The following is a 16,990-nucleotide window of genomic DNA, read 5'->3' on the forward strand; positions in this document are numbered from 1 at the left end:
CTAGGGTTACAACGTTCACATCACTTTAATGAAGAGTAGAGTTGAGACCCTGCCTGATCAATACCCAATCTACTAACTAGGGTTACAATGTTCACATCACTTTAATGAAGAGTAGAGTTGAGACCCTGCCTGATCAATACCCAATCTACTAACTAGGGTTACAACGTTCACATCACTTTAATGAAGAGTAGAGTTGAGACCCTGCCTGATCAATACCCAATCTACTAACTAGGGTTACAACGTTCACATCACTTTAATGAAGAGTAGAGTTGAGACACTGCCTGATCAATACCCAATCTACTAACTAGGGTTACAACGTTCACATCACTTTCCCCATGTCCCAGGGTTTTCAGAAATACTAGTTGGAGGATTCTGTATTTTCTGCATATACCCTTCTGATTCTGGGAATCTTTTTACAGGGATTTCTGGAGAACCTGGGAGTTTTGGAAAAGCTACCACCGTCTTGCAAATCTACCGATACGTTCCTATAAGGGTCAGATTGTGTCATACACAGACACTAATATATCTGTATCTGTGATGTCATAGGCCTACATCTTCACCTATCAGGAAACATTCTGCACATTGTGATGTGATATTATGGGACACATCCCCACACTGATAACACATTTAGCTGGAGGAGGTGGAGAGGTGCGCTAGCTATTATTGTGTTTACTGTTGGTGATGGACACATTTAGGAGGGGGAGGACTCTGCCTTGTTGTTCTGTCTATCAGATGAACAGATTTAGGAGGGGGAGGACTCTTCCTTGTTGTTCTGTCTATCAGATGGACACATTTAGGAGGGGGAGGACTCTTCCTTGTTGTTCTGTCTATCAGATGGACAGATTTAGGAGGGGGAGGACTCTTCCTTGTTGTTCTGTCTATCAGATGGACACATTTAGGAGGGGGAGGACTCTTCCTTGTTGTTCTGTCTATCAGATGGACAGATTTAGGAGGGGGAGGACTCTTCCTTGTTGTTCTGTCTATCAGATGGACACATTTAGGAGGGGGAGGACTCTGCCTTGTTGTTCTGTCTATCAGATGGACACATTTAGGAGGGGGAGGACTCTTCCTTGTTGTTCTGTCTATCAGATGGACACATTTAGGAGGGGGAGGACTCTTCCTTGGGGAGGACTCTGCCTTGTTGTTCTGTCTATCAGATGGACACATTTAGGAGGGGGAGGACTCTTCCTTGTTGTTCTGTCTATCAGATGGACAGATTTAGGAGGGGGAGGACTCTTCCTTGTTGTTCTGTCTATCAGATGGACACATTTAGGAGGGGAGGACTCTGCCTTGTTGTTCTGTCTATCAGATGGACAGATTTAGGAGGGGGAGGACTCTTCCTTGTTGTTCTGTCTATCAGATGGACACATTTAGGAGGGGAGGACTCTTCCTTGTTGTTCTGTCTATCAGATGGACACATTTAGGAGGGGGAGGACTCTTCCTTGTTGTTCTGTCTATCAGATGGACAGATTTAGAGGGGAGGGGGAGGACATTTCTTCCTTGTTGTTCTGTCTATCAGATGGACAGATTTAGGAGATGGGGGAGAGGACTCTTCCTTGTTGTTCTGTCTATCAGATGGACACATTTAGGAGGGGAGGACTCTTCCTTGTTGTTCTGTCTATCAGATGGACACATTTAGGAGGGGAGGACTCTTCCTTGTTGTTCTGTCTATCAGATGGACAGATTTAGGAGGGAGGACTCTTCCTTGTTGTTCTGTCTATCACTCTTCCTTGTTGTTCTGTCTTCAGATGGACACATTTAGGAGGGGAGGACTCTTCCTTGTTGTTCTGTCTATCAGATGGACACATTTAGGAGGGGGAGGACTCTTCCTTGTTGGACACATTTAGGAGGGGGGAGGACTCTTCCTTGTTGTTCTGGATGGACACATTTAGGGGAGGACTCTTCCTTGTTGTTCTGTCTATCAGATGGACACATTTAGGAGGGGGAGGACTCTTCCTTGTTGTTCTGTCTATCAGATGGACAGGACTCTTCCTTGTTGTTCTGTTTATGGAGGGGGAGGACTCTTCCTTGTTGTTCTGTCTATCAGATGGACACATTTAGGAGGGGAGGACTCTTCCTTGTTGTTCTGTCTATCAGATGGACAGATTTAGGAGGAGGACTCTTCCTTGTTGTTCTGTCTATCAGATGGACACATTTAGGAGGGGAGGACTCTTCCTTGTTGTTCTGTCTATCAGATGGACACATTTAGGAGGGGAGGACTCTTCCTTGTTGTTCTGTCTATCAGATGGACACATTTAGGAGGGGAGGACTCTTCCTTGTTGTTCTGTCTATCAGATGGACAGATTTAGGGCTGGGAGGACTCTTCCTTGTTGTTCTGTCTATCAGATGGACAGATTTAGGATGGCTGAGGACTCTTCCTTGTTGTTCTGTCTATCAGATGGACACATTTAGGAGGGGGAGGACTCTTCCTTGTTGTTCTGTCTATCTGATGGACAGATTTAGGAGGGGAGGACTCTTCCTTGTTGTTCTGTCTATCAGATGGACACATTTAGGGGGGAGGACTCTTCCTTGTTGTTCTGTCTATCAGATGGACGCTCAGGGCTGATGGGGGAGGACTCTTCCTTGTTGTTCTGTCTATCAGATGGACACATTTAGGAGGGGAGGACTCTTCCAGGGTTGTTCTGTCTATCAGATGGACACATTTAGGCTGGGGAGGACTCTTCCTTGTTGTTCTGTCATCAGATGGACACATTTCAGGGCTGCAGAGGACTCTTCCTTGTTGTTCTGTCTATCAGATGGACTGCAGAGGAGGAGGAGGGCTGCAGAGGACAGATTTCAGGGCTGCAGAGGACTCTCAGGGCTGCAGTTCTGATCAGATGGACAGGGCTGCAGAGGACTCTTCCTTGGTTCTGTCTATCAGATGGACACATTTAGGAGGGAGGACTCTTCCTTGTTGTTCTGTCTATCAGATGGACAGGGCTGCAGGAGAGGGAGGACTCTTCCTTGTTGTTCTGTCTATCAGATGGACACAGGGCTGCAGAGGGGAGGACTCTGCCTTGTTGTTCTGTCTATCAGATGGACACATTTAGGAGGGGCTGACTCTTCCTTGTTGTTCTGTCTATCAGATGGACAGATGCAGAGGGGAGGACTCTGCCTTGTTGTTCTGTCTATCAGATGGACACATTTAGGAGGGAGGACTCTGCCTTGTTGTTCTGTCTATCAGATGGACAGATTTAGGGCTGCAGGACGCTCAGGCTGCTCTCAGGGCTGCAGAGACTTGTTGTTCTGTCTATCAGATGGACAGATTTAGGAGGAGAGGACTCTTGCCTTGTTGTTCTGTCTATCAGATGGACAGATTTGAGAGAGGACTCTGCATTGTTTGTCTATCAGAAGGGACAGATTTAGGATGGTTTGGGAGGGACCTGTTCTGTCTATCAGATGGACAGATTTAGGAGGGGAGGTCAAGGGTCTGTCTTCAGATGGGACTCTGCTTACAGGTCTCTTCACAGACACAGACACACACACAGACTGGTTTGAAGGGACGCGCGCGGTTTAAAGGGAAAGACATGGCTACAGACTGAGTCTCTATATTAGATCACACACAGGAATTGATCTTCTCAAGATAACCTCAGAATCACATACATACATACATACATACATACATACATACATACATACATACATACATACATACATACATACATACATACATACATACATACATACACACACACACACACACACACACACACATACATACATACATACATACATACATACATACATACATACATACATACATACATACATACATACATACATACAGAAGACCCCATATTGACCAGTGATATTGTCAATGCAAAGCTTAAAGAAAGGATTGGTAGTGGCCACCTCACAGGTTCTGGAGGAGGGAGAAGAGAGAGGGGGAATAGGTATATTGGGAAAAAGTGTCATCCCAGTGGTAGAATAAGGAGCCATCATCAGACTTGATGCGTACTTCTCTGTTGTGTTGTAAGTGGATTCAAACCAATCCAGGGTTGTGTATATTAGGGCACACAATGGGAAAAACAATGAGTGTTTCTTATTGGACAAGTCCATGTAGTCCCTCCCTGTTTCGGTCTGTTTTCCTCTTGTGCCTAATTAACCCGATCCATGCCTAGTCCTTTAAGGTCACCAACTCAAGACAACTATAATCTATATATACTATAATCTATAGATACCAGGGCTGGGATTGATTCAATTTCAGTGCAGAGGATGACTGGGACATGTTTAAAATGCCCATTGTTTTTCTATGTGGATTGTTCACCCCATGAATTGATCCACTGTGTGTATGAAGACTCCATACTCAAGTGATGTTCAATCAGGGCTTGTGAGAATCTAGGTAGGATTCACCACCCGTTCTAAAGCTCTGGTTGATGACAGACATTATTACCACACTGGAACCACTGAAGTGAAGTAATACTGACCTGTATTGAGATATCAGTTCACTCTTTCCAAAGGATGATAAACCCCAGGTTTATTCATTAGTGCAAACTGATGTTTCGGAATGAACATGAGAGCTTCTTTGTGTGTGTGTGTGTGTGTGTGTGTGTGTGTGTGTGTGTGTGTGTGTGTGTGTGTGTGTGTGTGTGTGTGTATGTGTATGTGTATGTGTATGTGTATGTGTATGTATGTGTATGTGTATGTGTATGTGTTGTGTGTGTGTGTGTGTGTGTGTGTGTGTGTGTGTGTGTGTGTGTGTGTGTGTGTGTGTGTGTGTGTGTGTTCACTCCAAATTCCAACACTAGTCCAGTATCCAGAGGGAGAGAGACTGCATTCTTTAGCAGGGTGACCTATTTGTTACTTGTCACCGGTGCTCTGTGCACGCTACTCCCCCAATATTCTGTTACTGTGTTAGACTGCAGCTGGTCTGATCTAATGGAAGTATGTTCTGTTTCTCCTCTCTTCTGTCTCCTCTCTTCTGTCTTCTCCTCTCTTCTCTGTTCCTTCTCCTCTCTTCTGTCTTCTCCTCTCTCTTCTCTTCTCCTCTCTTCTGTCTTCTCCTCTCTGTTCCTTCTCCTCTCTTCTGTCTTCTCCTCTCTTCTCTGTTCCTTCTCCTCTCTTCTGTCTCCTCTTCTGTCTTCTCCTCTCTTCTCTGTTCCTTCTCCTCTCTTCTGTCTTCTCCTCTCTTCTCTGTTCCTTCTCCTCTCTTCTGTCTTCTCCTCTCTTCTCTGTTCCTTCTCCTCTCTTCTGTTATCTTGTCTTCCTCTGTCCTCCTCTCCCCAGGTTCTTTGGCAGTGGAGGACATGGGAGCCAAGGCGTCTGCAATGGGCAGCGGTGGGGCCTCCTCTCTGGGTCCGTCTCCAACCCTGGAGAACATCCAGGCAGCGTACGGAGAAGGGGAGAGCAGCAGGGCCCGGGAGCTGATCCAGCAAGCCTGCTGTGTGGAGTGTACTGCAGCTAGTCCTCGGCTGGAGGGGGTGAGTGGAACAGAGGGGGTGAGTGGAACAGAGGGGGTGAGTGGAACAGAGGGGTGAGTGGAGCAGAGGGGGTGAGTGGAACAGAGGGGGTGAGTGGAACAGAGAGAGACCTGTCTCGAAAATACACGCATGCACACGCACACAAAATATATCACTAGCCACTTTAAACAATGCTAACTAATATAATGTTTACATACCCAACATTATTCATCTCATATGTATATGTATATACTGTACTCTATATCATCGACTGCATCTTTATGTAACACATGTGTCACTAGCCACTTTAAACAATGCTACCTAATATAATGTTACATACCCTACATTATTCATCTCATATGTATATGTATATACTGTACTCTATATCATCTACTGCATCTTTATATAATACATGTATCACTAGCCACTTTAACTATGCCACTTTGTTTACATACTCATCTCATATGTATATACTGCACTCAATACCATCTACTGTATCTTGCCTATGCCGCTCTGTACAATCACTCACTCATATATCTTTATGTACATATTCTTTATCCCCTTTATCCCCTTACACTTGTGTCTATAAGGTAGTAGTTTTGGAATTGTTAGCTAGATTACTTGTTGGTTATTACTGCATTGTCGGAACTAGAAGCACAAGCATTTCGCTACACTCGCATTAACATCTGCTAACCATGTGTATGTGACAAATAAAATCGGATTTGATTTGATTTACATGTCACTGTGTGTGTGTGTATTTACATGTGTTGTGTGTGTGTATTTACATGTCACTATGTTGTGTGTATTTACATGTGTTTTGTGTGTGTGTGTGTGTGTGTGTGTGTATTTACATGTCAGTGTGTGTGTGTGTATTTACATGTCACTGTGTGTGTGTGTATTTACATGTGTGTGTGTGTGTGTATTTACATGTGTGTGTGTGTGTGTATTTACATGTGTGTGTGTGTGTATTTACATGTGTTGTGTGTGTGTGTGTGTGTATTTACATGTCACTGTGTTGTGTGTATTTACATGTGTGTGTGTGTGTGTGTGTGTGTGTGTGTGTGTATTTACATGTCACTGTGTGTGTGTGTATTTACATGTGTTGTGTGTGTGTGTATTTACATGTGTTGTGTGTATTTACATGTCACTGTGTGAATATGTGTGTGTTATCTGAGTGGTACTCTAGTTATGTGATAGTTTGTTGATATTCTAGAGTGGGTGTACTGCGCTTGTTGTTTTGGAGTGGATCCCAGCCTGCCAGACACAGTGTCAGGAGACAAGTGGCCTAGTTCTGCCTTTCTCTCTCCTGCCTCTCCATAAGCACTATGAAATACTCCCTTCAATACAGAACCAGTTCAAGTACTGATTCCAGGTTTCTTTATTACCTCTGTTCTACTGACACATCACTTATTTACGTAGATTACAGTAATCTCATTACTGTATGGATCATTATGGGACAGTAATCTCATTACTGTATGGATCATTATGGGACAGTAATCTCATTACTGTATGGATCATTATGGGACAGTAATCTCATTACTTTATGGATCATTATGGGACAGTAATCTCATTACTTTATGGATCATTATGGGACAGTAATCTCATTACTGTATGGATCATTATGGGACAGTAATCTCTACTGTATTGATCATTATAGGACAGTAATCTCATTACTTTATGGATCATTATGGGACAGTAATCTCATTACTGTATGGATCATTATGGGACAGTAATCTCTACTGTATTGATCATTATAGGACAGTAATCTCATTACTGTATGGATCATTATGGGACAGTAATCTCTACTGTATTGATCATTATAGGACAGTAATCTCATTACTTTATGGATCATTATGGGACAGTAATCTCATTACTGTATGGATCATTATGGGACAGTAATCTCTACTGTATGGATCAATTTGGGACAGTAATCTCATTACTTTATGGATCATTATAGGACAGTAATCTCATTACTGTATGGATCATTATGGGACAGTAATCTCTACTGTATGGATCATTATGGGACAGTAATCTCATTACTGTATGGATCATTATGGGACAGTGATCTCTACTGTATGGATCATTATAGGACAGTAATCTCATTACTTTATGGATCATTATGGGACAGTGATCTCATTACTGTATGGATCATTATAGGACAGTAATCTCTACTGTATGGATCATTATAGGACAGTAATCTCATTACTTTATGGATCATTATGGGACAGTAATCTCATTACTGTATGGATCATTATGGGACAGTGATCTCTACTGTATGGATCATTATAGGACAGTAATCTCATTACTTTATGGATCATTATGGGACAGTAATCTCATTACTGTATGGATCATTATGGGACAGTAATCTCATTACTTTATGGATCATTATAGGACAGTAATCTCATTACTTTATGGATCATTATGGGACAGTAATCTCATTACTGTATGGATCATTATGGGACAGTAATCTCTACTGTATGGATCATTATAGGACAGTAATCTCATTACTTTATGGATCATTATGGGACAGTAATCTCATTACTGTATGGATCATTATGGGACAGTGATCTCTACTGTATGGATCATTATAGGACAGTAATCTCATTACTTTATGGATCATTATGGGACAGTAATCTCATTACTGTATGGATCATTATGGGACAGTAATCTCTACTGTATGGATCATTATTGGACAGTAATCTCATTACTGTATGGATCATTATGGGACAGTAATCTCATTACTTTATGGATCATTATGGGACAATAATCTCATTACTGTATGGATCATTATGGGACAGTAATCTCATTACTTTATGGATCATTATGGGACAGTAATCTCATTACTGTATGGATCATTGTGGGACAGTAATCTCATTACTGTATGGACAGTAATCTCGCGTGCGCGCGTGTGTGTGTACGGTAGGTTCCAAACACCCATGCTGCCAAACCCACTTCTCCTTTCCTAGAGTGTTCAGTGTTGCCCTTGGTTACCTTTATCTGCTTGTCATTCAGGAATAGATGGATGTGGAGCTCACAGTAACTTAACACTTGACACACCAGCATATGTTCCGGCTATTATCGGACGAGTTCAGCTAGTACCGCCAGGTTTCACTGCGTTTCAAGATGTTTTCTCCCTACTGAATACAACCCAGTTACTGCCATGTTCCTGAGAACTGGTAATACAGGTTGACTAGAGATGTGGAGACCCAGTTACTGCCATGTTCCTGAGAACTGGTAATACAGGTTGACTAGAGATGTGGAGACCCAGTTACTGCCATGTTCCTGAGAACTGGTTATACAGGTTGACTTGAGATGTGGAGACCCAGTTACTGCCATGTTCCTGAGAACTGGTAATACAGGTTGACTAGAGATGTGGAAACCCAGTTACTGCCATGTTCCTGAGAACTGGTTATACAGGTTGACTAGAGATGTGGAGACCCAGTTACTGCCATGTTCCTGAGAACTGGTAATACAGGTTGACTAGAGATGTGGAAACCCAGTTACTGCCATGTTCCTGAGAACTGGTTATACAGGTTGACTAGAGATGTGGAGACCCAGTTACTGCCATGTTCCTGAGAACTGGTAATACAGGTTGACTAGAGATGTGGAAACCCAGTTACTGCCATGTTCCTGAGAACTGGTAATACAGGTTGACTAGAGATGTGGAGACCCAGTTACTGCCATGTTCCTGAGAACTGGTTATACAGGTTGACTAGAGATGTGGAGACCCAGTTACTGCCATGTTCCTGAGAACTGGTAATACAGGTTGACTGGAGATAATGTTAAGATAATGTTAAATTCATACATGCCTATAAAACAATTGTGTGTCAGATTGAAAAAGCAGAACTGTTTTTTTTTAGTTACATGGCTTCTGTTCTTGTACCCTAAAATACCCCGACGCTTGATTCATACTGCTACTTTTAGGCTTCCTCACAACGTCAGCCAGTGGTAACCAGGAATTATAGATGAACGAGGTCTGTGTGCTTGAAAGCAGCTTGTCAACTCTCTCCAGGGCTTAAAAAGCCTTTAAGTAAGAAGTAGGGCAACACAACAGTGTGCAGAGTGCATGGTGCCCAAAGGAACCGAAAAGTATTCCGTTGGTCGATACAGTTAATATATATCAATATTTCAGTTACCCTGACATCCAGTGCTTGTCTACAATACAATCACAAAGTTCAGCATTGGAACTGTCTGTGGTTTCTGTGGAATGAGAACAGAGACCAGGTCCAACTCTGGTCCTAGAGAACAACAGTCAGTGAGCACAGTATTCTATTAGTCGACTGGTCAATTGTTTGGTCATTAGGTTGTTGATCGGCCAGAGATTGTTTTAGTCAAGCAGTAACATGTATGAGAAAAGCAAAAAAAATGTCCACTAAAATAACATAACATTTATCAGAAATACAGTGTAGACATTGTTAATGTTAGGCGCACGGTTTATTTCATTCCATTTACAAGTTTTGTCAATTTAGTCATTGTCTTTTGTTCGGAGCGCTGCTGTCAATGTTGAGTAAGGATGCTCACGCATAGAAGTAGGCCTATAGGCTACCTGGCCTGATTATACATAGAAGTAGGCCTATAGGCTACCTGGCCTGATTATACATAGAAGTAGGCCTATAGGCTACCTGGCCTGATTATACATAGAAGTAGGCCTATAGGCTACCTGGCCTGATTATACATAGAAGTAGGCCTATAGGCTACCTGGCCTGATTATACATAGAAGTAGGCCTATAGGCTACCTGGCCTGATTATACATAGAAGTAGGCCTATAGGCTACCTGGCCTGATTATACATAGAAGTAGGCCTATAGGCTACCTGGCCTGATTATACATAGAAGTAGGCCTATAGGCTACCTGGCCTGATTATACATAGAAGTAGGCCTATAGGCTACCTGACCTGATTATACATAGAAGTAGGCCTATAGGCTACCTGGCCTGATTATACATAGAAGTAGGCCTATAGGCTACCTGGCCTGATTATTATAGGCCTATAGGCTACCTGACCTGATTATACATAGAAGTAGGCCTATAGGCTACCTGGCCTGATTATACATAGAAGTAGGCCTATAGGCTACCTGGCCTGATTATACATAGAAGTAGGCCTATAGGCTACCTGACCTGATTATACATAGAAGTAGGCCTATAGGCTACCTGGCCTGTGCGCAAATGTATATACATGTGTCCATTTGGGGATCTGATAGTATTTCTGATTGGCTTAATGCACCACCACTAATGACCTGTGGAGCTTCTCAAAGTAAAGTACTTCACCTTAAACAGCAAGCAAACAAAGTCTGTTTTTATATTAATTGTGAATTACAATAGTCCCTTAATGTATTTTCGGTAACCACTCAGCGTGAAAGGGAACAATGGAAACGTCATAAAATAGGCCTACCTGATTACGTCTTATCAGTGCTGGACTTGGACTGAAATAGGTTATGGTACTCATTTTGTGTGCTGGTACTGTTTGGCTTTATGTAGGCTATTTTTACATAGTTGGTAATGGCAATAGAAGTTACTTTTTAGGTTTATCATTTTCTTTTGGATAGAATTTTGAGATATGAAGATATTATAAAATAAATGAAACTGTTTCACGAAAATGTGTTTATGAAAAACATAACTGGCGGTAGAAATGGTAAGATAAATCGGCATTCCACATGAGAAAGGTTGCCGAGTCCTCCTGCAGCCTATTACCGGCCACTTCAGGAGAGTAACGGCATAATCTGCGAAAGCCAGCAGGAGCGGGAGGAGAATAGTTGGGTCAGGTTAAGGTCTTCTGGTTATCTAGATCTCTGGTGCCCTCTTGAGGCATTTCTTATTTCATCAAACCGTAAGCTTAAAGCATCAGACAAGCTCAATACATATAGTTGATTTTATTAAAACACGTAGGTTGTGTCTATAAATGGAAAAATACAGGCTTAAAATTTTGACAAATCGATTGGTCAAACAAAAGAACAAACAACTTTCGGTCAACCAATATTTTTTCTTTAATTGAGGACAGCCCTAATTCTATTTCAGCCAAGCACTAACACCTTATCCAGGTGTTGTAGAGGTAGCCTCGTTCCATACTGGATGTGCTGTGGCTAACTCATCTATTGGTCGCCTCGTTCCATACTGGATGTGTTGTGGCTAACTCATCTATTGGTTGCCTCGTTCCATACTGGATGTGCAACTCGTTCCATACTGGATGTGCTGTGGCTAACTCATCTATTGGTCGCCTCGTTCCATACTGGATGTGTTGTGGCTAACTCATCTATTGGTCGCCTCGTTCCATACTGGATGTGTTGTGGCTAACTCATCTATTGGTCGCCTCGTTCCATACTGGATGTGCAACTCGTTCCATACTGGATGTGCTGTGGCTAACTCATCTATTGGTCGCCTCGTTCCATACTGGATGTGCTGTGGCTAACTCATCTATTGGTCGCCTCGTTCCATACTGGATGTGTTGTGGCTAACTCATCTATTGGTCGCCTCGTTCCATACTGGATGTGCTGTGGCTAACTCATCTATTGGTCGCCTCGTTCCATACTGGATGTGCTGTGGCTAACTCATCTATTGGTCGCCTCGTTCCATACTGGATGTGCTGTGGCTAACTCATCTATTGGTCGCCTCGTTCCATACTGGATGTGTTGTGGCTAACTCATCTATTGGTCACCTCGTTCCATACTGGATGTGCTGTGGCTAACTCGTTCCATACTGGATGTGCTGTGGCTAACTCATCTATTGGTTGCCTCGTTCCATACTGGATGTGCTGTGGCTAACTCGTTCCATACTAGATGTGCTGTGGCTAACTCATCTATTGGTCGCCTCGTTCCATACTGGATGTGTTGTGGCTAACTCAGCTATTGGTCGCCTCGTTCCATACTGGATGTGCTGTGGCTAACTCATCTATTGGTTGCCTCGTTTCATACTGGATGTGCTGTGGCTAACTCATCTATTGGTCGCCTCGTTCCATACTGGATGGGTTGTGGCTAACTCATCTATTGGTTGCCTCGTTCCATACTGGATGTGCTGTGGCTAACTCATCTATTGGTCGCCTCGTTCCATACTGGATGTGTTGTGGCTAACTCATCTATTGGTCGCCTCGTTCCATACTGGATGTGTTGTGGCTAACTCATCTATTGGTCGCCTCGTTCCATACTGGATGTGTTGTGGCTAACTCATCTATTGGTCGCCTCGTTCCATACTGGAGGTGTTGTGGCTAACTCATCTATTGGTCGCCTCGTTCCATACTGGATGTGTTGTGGCTAACTCATCTATTGGTCGCCTCGTTCCATACTGGATGTGTTGTGGCTAACTCATCTATTGGTCGCCTCGTTCCATACTGGAGGTGTTGTGGCTAGCTCATCTATTGGTCGTACATTGATTGCCCACCTGATGGTGCCATTACATCAACTTTGATGCTCATATATTGTTGCCAACATATATTCAGTGAGAATAGCTATTAGCTCCTTGATTTGTCGCTAGATGACATTTTGCTGTTGCTGCAACGAAGTCACAGCACCAATTTGCTGCAGAATTGAGTGGGAAAAGTTACTAAATGCTATCAAAACCATAGTAACCCTTGGTGTCAAAACTTCATTAAAGGTAGTTTTCAATTCCAATCAATTCAGAAACAACACCAAATTCAAATTCCAAATGTTCCTAATTGAAAAACATTGAAGAGAATTGGAATTGCAGTGTAGTTCCTGGATTGACTGTGATTGAAATGAAATGTCCCCCTGCTCCCAACTGTACAGCATGACAGTGAATGAAGAGTTGGCTACAGATCAGCTAGGTGGAGCCTATGGTAGAGGTGGAGAGGTGGACTTGAACAAAACTTGACTATCTACTAATATACTAACTTGTCCTATTCCCGTCCCTTCCTCAGCTGCGTCTCCTGTGTGTGGCCACCCAGCATGGTGATGAGGAGAGCGTGAGTTACCTCCTCCATGAGGCCCATGTGCCCCTGCCCCTGGAGCCATCGGAGGGAAACCCCGCCATCCTGGCTGCACACTATGGACATGTCAGCCTCGTCAGAGAGCTGCTCGACTCAGTACCAGGTGACAATGTGTGTGTGTGTGTGTGTGTAGTAGTTAATAGATAGTAACAGATTGCATGTATTGTGTGTGTGTGTGTGTGTGTGTGTGTGTGTGTGTGTGTGTGTGTGTGTGTGTGTGTGTGTGTGTGTGTGTGTGTGTGTGTGTGTGTGTGTGTGTGAGAGACGTGGTGCATGTGTGTGTGTGGGTTTGTCTGTGCTGTGCTGTCCTGTCCTGTCCTGTGAGGGGGTGTGTAGTAATCATAGTTAGTAGATAATAAACAGATTGCATGTCTCTCTCAGGTCCGTGTGTCCACAGAGATCTGTTGAACTGGATGTTGGTGTCGGCGTGCCAACAGGGTCACCTGGAGGTGGTTAGAATGTTGGTGCAGGGTTACCATGCCGACGCTGAGGACTGTGCCATCCACCAGGAGGAGTTTGCTGTCATCACGGGGCTGCCTCTCTACGCTGCTGCACGCGCAGGTAGACAGCAAGACACTGTACATATACTTCACACACTGTACACACATACACTAACGTTCAAAAGTTTAGAAATGTCCTTGTTTTTGCAAGATAAGCACATTAAAATGACATCAAATTGATCAGAAATACAGTGTAGACATTGTTAATGTTGTAAATGACTATTGTAGCTGGAAATGGCTGATTTTTAATGGAATATCCACATAGGCGTTCAGAGGCCCATTATCAGCAACCATCACTCCTGTGTTCCAAAGGCACGTTGTGTTAGCTAATCCAAGTTCATTTTAAAAGGCTAATTGATCATCAAAACCCTTTTGCAATTATGTTAGCACAGCTGAAAACTGTTGTGCTGATTTAAAGAAGCAATAAAACTGTCCTTCTTTAGACTAGTTGAGTATCTGGAGCATCAGCATTTGTCGGTTTGATTACAGGCTCAAAATGGACAGAAACAAATACTTTCTTTTGAAACTCGTCAGCCTATTCTTGTTCTGAGAAATAAAGGCTATTCCATGATGCGAAATTGCCAAGAAACTCGAGATCTCATACAACGCTGTGTACTACTCCCTTCACAGAACAGCTCGAAGCTGTTGTCCTGTGAGCCGCCTATCACGCAAGCTGTTGACTCTCAGAAACTCTTCTTCTGATTCTGTTGTGGCTTTGGGTCTGTGTGACGCAATTGCGGCACCTTCAGAGACATGCAGAGGCCAAATCCAGCACTGTACCCCGTCACCATGCGCTTTCCACATGTTGTAGGCCTGTAATCGAACCCACAAATGTTGATGCTCCAGATACTCAACTCGTCTAAAGGCCAGTTTTATTGCTTCTTTAATTAGTACAACAGTTTTCAGCTGTGCTAACATAATTGCAAAAGGGTTTTGATGATCAATTAGCCTTTTAAAATGATAAACATGGATTAGCTAACAGAACGTGCCATTGGAACACAGGAGTGATGGTTGCTGATAATGGGCCTCCAATGGGCCGTTTCCAGCTACAATAGTCATTTACAACATTAACAATGTCTACACTGTATTTCTGATCAATTTGATGCTATTTTAATGGACAAAAAAAATTAGCTTTTCTTTCAAAAACAAGGACATTTCTAAGTGACCCCAAACGTTTGAATGATAGTGTATATACCTACACACACAAATGAACACATCCTACAAATATCTCACACATAAACCACACACACACACCTCACACATAAACCACACACACACACCTCACACATAAAACACACACACACACACACACATGCCTCACACATAAACCACACACACACACGCCTCACACATAAACCACACACACACACGCCTCTCACATAAACCACACACACACACACACGCCTCACACATAAACCACACACGCCTCACACATAAACCACACACACCTGCCTCACACATAAACCACACACACACACACACACACATAAACCAAACACACACACACACACACACGTCTCACACATAAACCACACACACATGCCTCACACATAAACCACACACACACACACACACGCCTCACACATAAACCACACACACACACGCCTCACACATAAACCACACACACACACACACACACACACACACACACACACACCTCACACATAAACCACACACACACGCCTCACACATAAACCACACACACACACACACACGCCTCACACATAAACCACACACACACACGCCTCACACATAAACCACATACACACACGCCTCACACATAAACCACACACACACACGCCTCACACATAAACCACACACACACACGCCTCACACACAAACCACACACACACACATAAACCACACACACACACGCCTCACACATAAACCACACACACGCATCACACATAAACCACACACACACACACACACACACGCATCACACATAAACCACACACACACACACGCATCACACATAAACCACACACACACACGCCTCACACATAAACCACACACACACACGCCTCACACATAAACCACACACACACACGCCTCACACATAAACCACACACACACACACGCCTCACACACAAACCACACACACACACATAAACCACACACACACACACACGCCTCACACATAAACCACACACATGCCTCACACATAAACCACACACACGCATCACACATAAACCACACACACGCATCACACATAAACCACACACACGCCTCACACATAAACCACACACACACGCCTCGCACATAAACCACACACACACACACACGCCTCGCACATAAACCACACACACACACACGCTTCGCACATAAACCATACACACGCCTCACACATAAACCACACACACACGCCTCACACATAAACCACACACACACACACGCCTCACACATAAACCACACACACGCCTCACACATAAAATTATTTCTCGCATTATTAGATATTACTGCACTGTTGGAACTAGGAACACCAGCATTTTGCTACACCCACAATAACATCTGCTAAATATGTGTATGTGACCAATAGACTCAGTAGCCTCGGTTTTTCTGATGACTGCCTTGCCTGGTTCACCAACTACTTTGCAGACAGAGTTCAGTGTGTCAAATCGGAGGGCATGCTGTCCGGTCCTCTGGCAGTCTCTATGGGGGTGCCACAGGGTTCAATTCTCAGGCCGACTCTTTTCTCTGTATATATCAATGATGTTGCTCTTGCTGCGGGCGATTCCCTGATCCACCTCTACGCAGACGTCACCATTCTGTATACTTCCGGCCCGTCCTTGGACACTGTGCTATCTAACCTCCAAACGAGCTTCAATGCCATACAGCACTCCTTCCGTGGCCTCCAACTGCTCTTAAACGCTAGTAAAACCAAATGCATGCTTTTCAACCGTTCGCTGCCTGCACCCGCACGCCCGACTAGCATCACCACCCTGGATGGTTCCGACCTAGAATATGTGGACATCTATAAGTACCTAGGTGTCTGGCTAGACTGTAAACTCTCCTTCCAGACTCATATCAAACATCTCCAATCTAAAATCAAATCTAGAATCGGCTTTCTATTCCGCAACAAAGCCTCCTTCACTCACGCCGCCAAACTTACAATAGTAAAAGTGACTATCCTACCGATCCTCGACTTCGGCGATGCAT

General features: G+C 43.6%; 1 protein-coding gene across 1 annotated transcript in view; it reads left to right on the forward strand.

Moving 5' to 3' along the window:
* Nucleotides 1–16,990, forward strand: part of LOC127927201 (leucine-rich repeat serine/threonine-protein kinase 1-like) — a 30,560-nt gene that overhangs the window by 11,589 nt on the left and 1,981 nt on the right. The window contains exons 2-4 of the mRNA XM_052513180.1: nucleotides 5,227–5,420; nucleotides 13,263–13,434; nucleotides 13,713–13,892. Coding sequence (XP_052369140.1) covers nucleotides 5,247–5,420; nucleotides 13,263–13,434; nucleotides 13,713–13,892 — 526 coding nt within the window. The 5' untranslated portion in view covers nucleotides 5,227–5,246. The remainder of the gene's footprint in view (nucleotides 1–5,226; nucleotides 5,421–13,262; nucleotides 13,435–13,712; nucleotides 13,893–16,990) is intronic.

The sequence above is a fragment of the Oncorhynchus keta genome, unplaced genomic scaffold, assembly GCF_023373465.1.
Source record: "Oncorhynchus keta strain PuntledgeMale-10-30-2019 unplaced genomic scaffold, Oket_V2 Un_contig_975_pilon_pilon, whole genome shotgun sequence".
NCBI classification, from domain to species: Eukaryota; Metazoa; Chordata; class Actinopteri; order Salmoniformes; family Salmonidae; genus Oncorhynchus; species Oncorhynchus keta.